Genomic DNA, 12881 nt, shown 5'->3' on the forward strand with positions numbered 1-12881 from the left:
GCAAGGCAAGACAGTAGCAGGAACTGGAAACAAGAAGCTAGGAGACAAGAGTACTTTTAAGTGCACTTTAATATAAATTCCTCTGTTTTGACAACCAAATACATTTATCAGCGACACATAAGAACACTGATCCACAATGTCCATTGTTCATAAATAGCATATGTTTTCATACACTATAGAAATGTCTCTGATATGTACAGACTGTCGTTTGTACAAATGTACAAATTATTACAATCTTTAACCGTTCCGCAACATGCCTAGCTAGAGGCACGTGCACCAAGCACCCATTCTGTAAAACAGCATACATACAATAAAACATTTTAAACGTAGCATGTAAATAGCTAGAACATAGGAATCAATCCTTTACTTGACCGTAGACAACTCTACGTTAGCGTGTCGACACCATGGGAATAGAACCATTCTCAACCTGTGTCGATTAGTAACTAAATAGAAACAGAACTCCATCCCCATTTTCCAGCTCATTTTTTAAAACAAAACATTGCTTCGTTTTCAACCCCTCTCAAAAAAGAAGAAGCCTTCATTCACACATTGTCACCACTCCGCACCGCAGACAGCAAAGTTACGATGTCACCGTGGTATTCACTAAATTAAGGTGCCGTTTCTCTTAGTTCTGCATCCTCTTGATGTGCCAGGCACACAAGAGCTTCTGCAGTTTGCGAGCATTACAAATATTGATGCCGCAAAAGTCCAGTGCAATTGCTTCTAGCCGGGCTCACCAGAGTAGCCGGCTGAAGGATTTGTTACGTTGTCTCTGTAGTAGATAGAAATAGGTCTGTCCAGTAATGTCCGTGCATGCAAAGCCATGCACAATATTTTGTCCCTCTTTCTGGCGGCTTCTTCTGCAGCTTGTGTCCACCGGCCAGTAGAAGAACAGTGTGAAAACGAGACTTGTTTTGGAATTTGTTCACAATTTAAAGAAACATTTGTACATCACATTGATACACATTTGAAATGAAATGTCCTACAGTTGCATTCACAAACACAAAGCCCAATGTAGTTTGATTTTTGTCATTTATATTTATGTTGACATTGGAATTCCTATTACAGTTAGAATGAGGAAAATGAATCTGCTGTGGGAAGCATGCTGATGTTAATACTTATTTAGAAAACTCATCACATCTTTGATCCATTACATGAATATTTTTCACACATTGGGCTTTGTATTTGTGGTGCTGGATGGCAAGCACTGAGCCATAAGCTCTGTTGTTACTGAAATATTAAAGAATCTCTTTTCACTACAAGTGAATACAAATGCAAGTCTGTAAGTCGGTTTGCACTTACAAAGTCAGAGCTGTAACTCTCACTTATATAAGCTCTTGTTACATTATATCAGAAAGACGTAGATTGAACTTTTAGTCCTTCTTTTCAAGACTAATATATTGCATTGCTAGTATAAACATAAATGAATGGATAATTTGATGAACAGTTGTGAACGTGACAATTTTCTCTGAATGAATTTGAGGAAGTTCAAGTCTATTTAGGCATTATATACATTATGTATATATTATACAGTTAAATAATATTCACTTTTCAGCAAAAGTAGCTCCATGAAATATGACAATATGCCATACTTAATGAAGTAAGTCACAGACTTATTTTAGAACGGAGGATCACTTCCACTCCCATCTGCAAGACAAAAAAAGAAGAAACAAAGGAGAAAGTGTTAGAAAATAACATTAGTTTTCATAAAAAATCACAGTGAATTTACAGCAAAGCGTTCAGTAAAAAAAAAGTCTAACTCTCACCTTTGCGGAAGCACTGTTGCGGCGCATGACTTTGGAGTTGATACAACTCAGGTTGTTGCCCCAAGCCGGGGGCGATCGAGGCACCTGCCCCAAACATGGGTTCCAGGGCGGCCAGCTCCTCGAGGAGGGACTGAGCGCACGGCATGCCGGGCGACGCGGGGCTGTCATGCGAGGAGGCAGGCACCGAAACTGGGGAGGCGGGGGAGGCAATCAGCTGCAGTGGTGGAGATGTTGGTATTTCTGTGAACAGAGGTGATGATGCTACCTCTGTCTCCATGGCAACTTCGCCTGCCGCCTTCCCATCTGTCATACTGCCTGCATTGACTGGCGACATCGTAGCCCCTCGCCCGGCCACATTGTTACAGTGCGCCGATTGGACGCTACAGAAGTGACCGCCACTCACAGCAGAGATCCCGTCAAAGTGCAGGGGTGGGCACCAGCACTCAGGAGTGGAGGGGGAGGACGGAGGACTGGATGGAAACGAGGAAGAGGATGTGGGTGAGAGAGGAGGAGAAGACGTGAGGTCCTGCAGAAGACTCTCCAAGACACTCTCTTCAAACAGATACTCGTCATCAGGGAAGATGGGCACATCCAAGCCTTTCCATGACTTGAGTTGATAGATTTCACCCAACAGTGGGATTGACTCAAAACCCGAATCCAGAGATGGAGATTGAGGGTGTGGAGAGATGTTTGAAGGAACCAGCTTGGAGAGGAGTGGATCTAGGTAGAAGCCCTCTGCTAGTGTGCTAATGTGCTGGGCTAAAAGTGAGATCTCTGTTCTTTCTTTTTCTCTCTCAAGCAGCGAGGAGAAGAAAGATAGGCTGGGCTGTTTTCCAGGTGAGGCTTCAGGTGTGAGTAGACCCTCTGGTGGGTATGGGAGGGGTCCATGGGGTACATCAACAAACAGTGGACCACGGACCTCTGGCAAAGTCATGACCGTGCAGTCCCCATCACCCGGACTGTCAGGAGTAGGAGGGAGTTTCTCATAGAGAGAGCCACTGCAAGGCTCTACTGGGAAGATAATCTCTGTGGTTGGAGATGTTATTGTGAGTGGCAGAAGAGTAGAGAGTGTTGTTGTTGGAGGAGGTGGGCTGCCTTGTTGCTTTGATGGAGAAAGAGATGGAGCCAGTGTGGTTGTTACTGTTGCGGTTGGAGGAAGAGGAGGTGGTGTGGTGGCCCCAGTAGGATCAAAGCTGAAATGAGGTTCCCCAAAGGGAAAATTGCTTCCACCTAGCTGAGGTGTGTAGGGGGGCGTGCACACAAACTCCTTGGTCTGTTGGGCCTGGGAGGTCGTTACAGGTGGAAGAGGGAGTGGCAAGGCCGGTAGGGGGGGATCTATCTGGAATGCTGGTGGCAGCAAAATGTTCTGAGTGAGGAAGTCCAAATCAGACACTGTTGCAACTGTGACTGGAATGGGAGATGATGCCGAAGAAGGACTAGCCACAGGTTCACTAGGCTCATGCTGGAAGAAGCTCTCCTCTTCCAGAGAGGAGAGGCTGGAGCGTGGGCCACTTTCCATTTGTGTGGCCTCTAGTGTTGAGCTGCCACCTTGCTCTTCTGTCGAACCCGCACTGCAGGCAGCCGTGCTGAAGTCAAATGACTGACCAGAGAGGCCACTGCTTCCGGGTGTAAACACTTGGTCGGGGCTGGAGAGTGTTTCTGGGCTTTGTAAACTTAGGCTCTCCTGTTGGGAAGTGCTCGAGCCCAGCGCCAAAGAGAGCTGGGTCTGTTCAGAGCTCAGCTGCTGCCTGACTGACCAGGCCTCTGACTCACTGCAACACAGATAAAAAGACAAAAAAATTGAATTTTAGTATTAGTTCCGTTTAGGTATTAGATTAAGTGATTTGGAAAATATAAAATGAGCCTTACCTGATGATATAATTGTTGCTGACTATAGGATTTTCCCCAGTTTCCAGCTGCAGGACCATGTAAAGCCAGACCCACGAATGTTCGGCAGTCTCTATGCGAACCACCATCTCAGCTCTGCCTTCTCCTCCCTCTCTCACTAAGCGGGGAAAGAAACACAGGGTAAGTTGAAACATAAAACTTCTCATGAAATTTTATATCATGTCTTGATGGGTGGTCAAAAGTGCTTCTTCGCTGCAGTGGTGTATTACTGATGAATGCTTACTGTGAGTGTCAAACTTTGATAGGCAGCTATGTGGTGAGAGTGTGCTCATGCTAAGCCTAACCAAGGAAATGAATGTAACATTTCTGCTTTTAGTTTTTCAGGAGTGATACTCACACAGACTGCAGTGCTGAGCAGAGGCATGTGAAAGATCTTGGGGATGTAGGAAGCTATACCAGGATTGGGCCCGAAGAGTCTCCACATTCACACCCAAATAAACGTTTACGCTGAAAGTTGATAAAGGTAAAACATAAGGCATGACTCATCTTTCCATGCTCACCTGAAAACATATTTTTTGTATTTGACAGAATTAGAAAATAACTTGTGGGGTGTTTGACCTCACCTGTCTTGAGCCTCCTGAAGTCTCATGTCATGGCTATGCTGAGAACGGAAACATGGCAGGAAGAAGTTGCTCTCTAGTGCTGACACAGAGGGTGGTTCAGGTTCAGAGGAAGTTCCAGTTCGGGATGCGTGAGGCTCCAGAGGGGCACAAAAACACACCCACACTGGGTTGGAAGTCCAGTAGGTTGACGGGGAAGATTGACTGGGAGTTTGTGTCAGGCAGTGGGCTCGGATTAGAACGAGTTTATTGCCTGCGCTCTGCCTACGCACTGATTTGGAGGTGTTGAATCTGCAGCGGAACAAACGATCTGAGGGGGAAAGACAGAAAAATGATAAATGCTTACATATTTGTGTGTATTAGCTCTCTGTGTGGCAAATAATGTGTGAGGTGAAATTGTTTTTAAAAAGGTCTTACCTGTGTCAGGTGAAGTTGGCGGTACCAGGTTACTCCTCATAATAAAGTGATCTGTGGGGTCGATTATGTCATACACGCTGTCCCCTTGAGCAACCAGATCTACCTAAATATTTAAGAGAACAAAAGTGAACTGCATGTTTTGAATGGCATGTGTTTATGAATGAAAGCCAAACGAAGTCTATAAACATTTAATTAAAATAACTATTTTATCAGACTGACTCACCATTGAGTGTCCTAGGTGCTCAGAAACGCTATCTGACAGGTACAGTAGCTTTCCTTCTCTGGTCAACAGCAGCAGAAAACCTGGCATAAATTGTACCAACTCATGTAGCTCATGAAATTGAAGAAATCCAGGTGTTTCCTCTGCAGTGCTCGTGGAAGCTGTTTCTGAAATAAGTAATGTCAAACCTGAATAAACTATTTCCCCACATTAAGATGCGCATTATCTTTTACATAACAACTGAACTGTACGGGTGCGAGTGCACGGTTTTTTCTTTCAGAACCATGGACAGCTCTCGTGTTTCAGCACCGTGGACAGTAATTCCGCTTTTACGCGTTGTTCTCACTAAACATTATTTTGTATTATGTGTACATGTATTATTTTTAAGATAATTCGTATTATAGGACAGATAAACAGCTGAGATGTTCATAAGCAAATCCAGTTTTACGTCCACCTGTTGCTGCACTTGCAGAGCTTCCAGTGCGTGCCAATAATACCAGCAATACATCAGCAGAATTCTTTGACACTTATTTCATTTCATGCTTTAAATATAACGTTAAACAATTGTTAATAATAATATATATCGACTACATTTGCTATAGTTCTTAAATTATGTTACCTTGACTGAAGAAGACAGCCTTTCTCGTGTACATGCAGGCTAGCGACATGATGTGAAGATAGGAGAGTCGAGACTTGTCCGCATCGGAGATGGGCAACAAGTCCTTTAGGTTCCTAATCTCTGCGTTTATTTGGTCCCTCCGAGCTTTCGACGCTCCTTTGGTGGACCGATACATTGCGTTTTTAGTGATGGGGAAACTCTTATTGTTTCGGCTGAAAGTTTTAACTGCGCTTCAAGAAAAGAGTTGTCAGGTCTCTCTTAAGGTGTTTTCACGAGTGTGTCATCTCAACACATGTCCAGAGTACGACTTCTCTTCTCCTTTCGCCTGCCTCTCCCGGGTTTTATCACGCGGTTCCGCCACAGCTCCAGGCTGAGGTTACGGACCGGAGGCTGGATGGATTTTTCCTCCGGGTCGGAGTTTGAGTCAGTCGGCTGCAGTCTCTCACACAGATGTCGGGAGTCCGTAAATCTGGTGGAGTAATTCTGCAAGCCGGTAATTTATATAGGCTGGGACTCCACCAGTGTAGGGGGGCTCCCAACGCGCCAACACCGACGTAAAAAAAGGAGAGAAGGGAGGGGGATAGAGTAGAAGGGGGCCTGGGGGGATTTATACGTATCATATCAGTGTTTTCAATGCTGAAACTCACTCTCTCACCCCTCCCCATCCGTGCGCTCTGACTCTGTTCCGACGTCAGCATCTCCTCTCTCCGTTGATGACGTTGGCTTGAAATCGGGAGCTCCGGCGACGCAAAAAGCCCGATTTGGACAAAACCGAGCAATGGGCGGAGTCACAACGTGAAACGTAGACGAAGTCACCGCACTCCGGTGTATAGGGGGTTCTGCTACTGAGCTTGCATACAAACGAGATAGAGTACCACTGTGTCTGAATTCACGTAGAGACTTGCTGATTGCCACCAAACGACCGAGTTCAGTTATGATTCATAAAATGATTCCTGTTTTGCATTCCAATTTCTTTCACTGCATGTTCATGGATGCAGGTTTTTAAAGCAAGAATACAATGACAACTGACTGGGATTAGTACTGGTTGTCTCATGGTTCACTGCATCATTATGTCAGCAGCGCATTCAGTTTCTGCATTTAACAAGCTATATGAATGAATCATGAATAGACATTCGTCAAAAAAAGACATGGTGTTGCTTAGAAAGCACGCGCCCCGCAAGACTTATTGTAAATTGCGAGAAGCATTTATGTGATTGTATTGAAAAAAACAAATCCCTCAATGCAACAGTGCAATCGTACAAATTAATCCGATGTAACACTGAATTATCCGTCTAATTATTACATAAATCCTAGCTCCCTTTCCTTATAAGGGAAAGTGGAGCGAGTATAGAAAATGACAGCAGTTGTATTGCGTTTTGTCTAATGAGTTTGTGTGCGTAAGGCGGCATTATGTGGAATGGCCAATGGCTTTCTCAGGATCTAACAGCGCAAAATTGGTTGCTTCGTTATGAATTTGAGATGCTCCCGACAGGGCAGACGGTGAGAGATTGAGTGGACAGATAGCGGTTATCCATCGTGCTTAACTTGACTGCTGGATTTTGTGCATGATTCATTTATATTTCAAACGAACATTAATTCACCAAAAACACCGTAAAATTACATATATAGCACACGATAATTTTTTGACATCTCTTCTTTGCGCAGTTTGTTCTGTCCACACACAAGCCAGAGAATGCAACTTTTGCCATCCAGGAGATAAAACGCATAGCCCCACCGAACTATTTTTAGTAACTTTTAAAAACTCGTGCTTTTTGGAAAATTATTTTAGTGTTATCCTCGAGGCTGGCTCTTGTCAGAGATCATTCATCTATATAACCCTATGCTGATTTTCATTCATGGTGTCCAGAGGATTGCGTAAATCTGCACTATTTTATTTGGTTTATTTTATTAATTTTTTTAATATTCGACTACTACTGTAGACGCAATTCAGGGTGTTAATAGTCTTTATCAGTGGCACACGCGCGCGCCTCAGAAACCTGTTGCTCGTGAGGCGTGCGCGTGAAACGTCCGTTTCTCTCTTTCTAAAAATAGCTCGTGGCAAGTGTTGACAAACGCACTCAAAAAGATTTACCTTCCTCGGCAACACGTTTAGTCTTTTAATCACACATTTCTGTTTCGTGATCGAAAATAGAAATCTGTGTGGGTGTATGAGGTCTGGGGCGAATATAAAGGTTAATTTAGTGGCTACAATATTTAACCAACTTTTATGGTTGGAGTGCTTCGGTTAGCCTAATGCATGGTCACATTTGTTTTTGTTCGTAGCCGACTTTTTCATAAGTTGTTCTTATCATATTTAGTCAGGGCTGAAATTTTAAAAACAGCACATTAAAACAAATGAATCCTAAGAGTAATACTGTACACAGGGTCCCTAATTTGCTTTTAGTGCCTTATTATCAAAATTAATGTGTTGTTATGTAAGCTCTACATTATTAACTATAGACTTTTCTCTTAAAATCAATAAAGATGTGATGAAAAACACATCCCACACTTAAAAGTAATTAAGATGCACCAGCATGCAGGGGTACAGCTATGCATTAGTAGACGTGGGGTGTAGATCAAACTGATGATGGTCATTTGTGAAGTTATGCATGTTTTTTGTAGGGTTTTTGCAGATAAAATAGCCTGTTATTTGGTATCTTCATAGACACTAGTGTTGTTAAGGTGGCTAACTTCAGCAGCACCCACTTTTGGGAAGTTGACAGCAGCCATGATTAAGAAATTTTAACAAAGCTATGTTGGTCACTTATTATTAGGATTTGGTATAGGGTAGTTAGAACTGCACATGCAGAAATTTTAGGACATGCTTTTTGTAGATATGCTTATCTGTTGGTTATAAGTGGAGTGTACAACAATTAATAAAGTATTTAAATATGTACCAGTATCAATGTTTGTAACTGTTTGAAAAATTTGTGTGGAGGACGTTTACGCTCATGGAGGAACATTAACATTAGTATATTGCTTTGTGTTTATACTGAATTGCAAAAATGTTTTAAATGTATTATGTTGCATGTAAATAAAAGCATGGGATAAAGGATTAATTACATGAATAACATTTTAAGATCAAAGAATTGACGACCTCAGTTTCATGCATGAATCATTGGATGTTCTGTAATGGTTGCTGTTGACCGTAATTGGCACCCAAGAGCTAAAACGTAATTTTTGTAGTGGTCTTTGTATTAAAATATGGATTTTGTCAGCATCAGTGGGGAAAAAATAGAAATTCAATGTTTAAGTGGCGGATGTGAGTAAATGGAGGAAGAGGAGGTGAGAGGAGCACAGATCAGGCACAGGAGGATGCCTGGTATGATGTCCCTCTGTCATCACGAAGATGTCACTTAGCCTGTGCCCAGAGAACACGAGTGAGGTGACTGTGCCCAGTTAAAGCCCCATCTGATATTACACACGAGTGACAAAAATAGCCAAACAGGAAGTTTTCGATTTGTACAAATCACGGTCCTTTTTTAAACTCTTTAGCACATTAGGTACAAAATAACATAATGTTTCTAAATAACAGTGTTTGGATCCACTTGCACTAGTTGTGGACATTATGGTGAGGGAAACCAAAGAGCACATGCAGAATTGTAAGAGTGCATTTCGGAGAAATAAAGTATACACCGAGAGTGGTTGCAAATATACTTTAATGCCAAACAAAATGTCAGTGTCCTGTTCTGTGGTTGAAGTATGCTTGTCCTCTATCTCAAGATTTTTTATTTCCGCACTGTTTATTTTTACACAGAGAATCAAGGTCTTCATTCTGCCTCTTGAAAGAAAGGAGCTAACCTGTCGCCTAGCAACACCTCCTACTCCTGCTGGAGCTAGTAAGAGAGAGAAGAACAGGATGGATGGAAGCTGTCTGTGAAACTGATGAGGCTGATGGAGGTGAGAAGTAGGGTATTGGGTTGACTTTACACGAGAAAGGCCAGCACATCGTAGCGTAGTGTGCTTGTATTTTCTATATATTCACATCTTCTTGAGAATCAATGAAGTTGCACCTGTCATGGTAGTTAAATAATGTATTTAAATGAAATGATCTATTGTGTTGGGCATGTTTGCTGCCTTTTTTAAAGGCACATGCGGTGCTCAAACACCCACACAATCTCGCTCCCTTCCCCACCTCTGTCAGAGATACTTCCCTAGCCGCAGCCTGGTGAGGATTTTTTCTCTTGCAGTGTATTTTTAGACCTAGGGCTCAGAACAGGGAATATTTTGACTTTTGTTGAAGTATTTCTATCTTTCTTGCTCTCTTTCACTATTTCTGAATGGTAAAGACTAATTCATGACTCTTTAGTACGTTTTCACTGACAAATCAGCATCACTGTGTATTATGTAAAGAGTGCAAATTTACATCACCTTCAGTTTTTTCAAAGAAATAATAAGTGCTGAGCTATTTATAGTCTAGAATTATGTTTTTTTATTGGCATTCCATAATGCATTTTTCCTTGCCGTTTAATCTCACTATTCAGTTCTAGCGCTACATGCCAGCACATTGTGCTCTCGCCCTGTTCTCTCGCTCTCTCTCTCTCTCTCTCCCTCTCTCTCTCTCTCTCTCTTCCTTCGTAAGTTGTTGCTGATGCAAGGTTGCTATGGTGACGTGATGTAGATGTGTGACATCAAAACAGACCTCGAGCATCAGATTTTTTCCCCCTTCAGTCTGACGCTCACTCTGTTCTCCCATCTCATTTCATATCGAGCCAAAGGCATTGCATTACAAAACACCTCCATGAGCTTCTGATCTGAAGCAACCTCGCAAATGTAAGAAAGGTTCAGCTGTTCCTCTTCAAATAATGCAGCTCTTAGTGGCCATAGCGGGTCCATTATTCTTCGCCATTCAGGTCTGCCTTTGATAATAGCAGGAAAATGCTCAATGATTCAACGTGCCCCGCTTCATTTCTCCTGTGGTTCTCCGTGCCCTTCTCTGCGCAGCACAGCCTGAACACAGCCTGCTCTGAAATGCAGCTGTCTTTGGTTTCAGTTGTGCATGCAGATCATCCTTTCTGCTTTAGGATTTTTTCCCAACTTCATGTTCCATTTGATGTTTACATGGTTTTCAGGTTAACTGTTAATGGTACACAATTAACTCTGAACCAGTTAATACTATTAACAAGAAATCAATACTGTAGTGTTTTTTAATGTTAATGTTCCAATGTGCAATTTTTGGAGGATCTATTTACAGAAATGCAATATAATATACATGTCTTCATAGGTCCTAACATATTGAAACGTTATGTTTTATTACCTTAGAATGAGCTATTTCTATCTGCGGGTCCCCTTATCACCATGTTGTTTCTACAGTAGCCCTAAACGGACAAACTGCTCTGCAGAGTGCGCTTCGTAATTACGTTATCTCTTTTGACAAAGAAGCAAAAATGTGACTGCATCTTAGTTCTGTGAGAGCTGCCGTAGTGCTTCGAAAGGGAAGGGTGGAGTGAGCCTTTGGTTGCAATTCGCAACCTCACCGCTATGCCGCTAAAATCTCCACATTGCACCTTTAATTCAAACAATCACATCAAACTTATTTTATGCACATTTATAACTAATGTTGCTTGGCTATTATTTATTGTCACCTTCCTTCAAGGGGTAGCGGTGACGATGTGTTTGTATATACGACTTGTATATACAAACTTGTGCAGTTGATGGATGGATGAATAAGTAAACATAAGATTTGATAAAGCATTGCATGTATATCAGAAGAGAACATAGAGAGAATGTTAGAAAGAGGGAGAGAAAGAGGTAGATAAAGATAGTTCAGTGCCTTTTTTAGCTCCAGGCTGAAGTTAGGATTATTGCTTTTATCCATCCTCAATATCTCTTTTCCTCTTTGCAAGCAGATATGTTTTCCCCCAGGATCTGATAGTTTTCTAGTCATTAGTGATGAAAATGCTTTTGTACTTTTGGAGCAGTAAAGCAGTAGAATGGGGTGTGTCATACTCATGGCTTTGACAATAGCAAGTATTTTTTGGCCCTCTGAATCATTGATATAAATTCATGAATGGGGAGTCTATTACCCGACAGTTTTCCTCAACTCATGCTCTGAGTCATCCGAATGAACAGGCTCTGTTTTCTCCTCACTGCATTTGTCTCACTGTGAAGGGGCTTGTCATGAGGAATCAAACTTTTCTTGATTTGTTTAAATGAGAATTAATCATACTGTGCTTTAGGAACTTTGGAGAACTTGTTGGTTAGTATGAAAGACCAGGAGTGTTCTGTGTTTACTGTTCAAAATATACTTTACAGAACTTTAAGACTATGGCTGGTATCAACATGCAGACAAATAATCTACGTGATGCATATCAGATACCAAACTTTATGTTCTTCTCTACAATAAGACTTCCATTGGAAACATCATGTTTGTGAGTAGATTTACAGTATAGACCACTTTGGAAAACGCAAATAATGCTGATCCATAAGAACTTCCTGTTTCAGTTTTTAACACTACACATACAGTATGTTTACACAGAATACAACCAACAGTTTATAACTGAATCAAAATGTTAAACGCATATCTGTATAATTTATGAAGTAATAAAAATGGAACCGCTTCTGGACCAGTGTTCATCATGCGAAGTGAACTATAAGGAATATTTAGAAGAATTAGGGCACTTTTGTCTTTTCAGTTTGCAACATATAGTGACACGGTGACGCTGTAAAAAATTTGGTGGAAATGCTTTTGAGGCGTATGTACTGTACGCACCAATGAAAAGCATCATGTCTCGATTGGCCACCACCGATTGAATCACCTGACTTGGATGTTTAACCAGGTTAAAAAAGAAACTACTTGTTATCAAGTGAACAGGCAACTTAAAAGATTTACCAATTTACACCATGAGTACAGTAAGCGCGTCATGAAGTCATCTGGTAGAGCAGTGGAATGTGAGTGTGATTTGCATTTTTGCAATATGGTGTTAAATCTGCCTAGAGCGTCACTGAGTTTTGCCACAGAAGCTGTTTTCTAACACCCTATGTTAACACTCAGCAGTCAGACTCTCACCCGCAGGCTCGTTCATGGTGACAGACTCTCACACATTACTCATTCATTCATCACTTTCCTGTCTCTCTATCTCTGACATGGAGAAGCAGCATTATTAAGTCTCATAAGCCTTTGTTCTCTCTTGAGGCTCAATTTGAAGCATTAGGTTGAATATATCTAAATCCGTGCATCTGTAGGCCATATGTACGTAAAATACAGAACTAGAGGAAACCAGAGAGTTTTGCTTATCATTCTGATAGTGCAGGAAGGATTTTGAATGCATTGCATTTCATATAAATCCCCTAGAACCTGAGAAGAATTGATACAAAAGATTTTAATAGCTGCGCTCACTTCTTCATTGAAGGAGCTCTCTCTTTATTGCCGTACCCTCTGCCTGTACGCC

The 12881-nt window shown here is 41.8% G+C and overlaps 1 protein-coding gene and 1 long non-coding RNA gene across 2 annotated transcripts in view; one reads left to right on the forward strand and one right to left on the reverse strand.

The window, feature by feature from the left end:
• npas4a (neuronal PAS domain protein 4a) lies at positions 1-5973 on the reverse strand. The gene is made up of 8 exons (XM_057349683.1): positions 5491-5973; positions 4875-5038; positions 4652-4754; positions 4238-4544; positions 4012-4121; positions 3636-3771; positions 1767-3538; positions 1-1647 (listed from the first exon to the last, which is right to left on the reverse strand). The coding sequence occupies exons 1-8, from the start codon at positions 5663-5665 to the stop codon at positions 1619-1621; spliced, it is 2796 nt and encodes a 931-aa protein (XP_057205666.1). The 5' UTR covers positions 5666-5973; the 3' UTR covers positions 1-1618.
• The window catches only part of LOC130563888 (uncharacterized), a 19779-nt gene continuing 10582 nt past the window's right edge, over positions 3685-12881 (forward strand). Inside the window, exons 1-3 of the long non-coding RNA XR_008964172.1 lie at positions 3685-3794; positions 3991-4137; positions 9248-9390. This is a non-coding gene — a long non-coding RNA (uncharacterized LOC130563888). The remainder of the gene's footprint in view (positions 3795-3990; positions 4138-9247; positions 9391-12881) is intronic.

Source organism: Triplophysa rosa, linkage group LG13 (genome assembly GCF_024868665.1).
Source record: "Triplophysa rosa linkage group LG13, Trosa_1v2, whole genome shotgun sequence".
NCBI lineage: Eukaryota > Metazoa > Chordata > Actinopteri > Cypriniformes > Nemacheilidae > Triplophysa > Triplophysa rosa.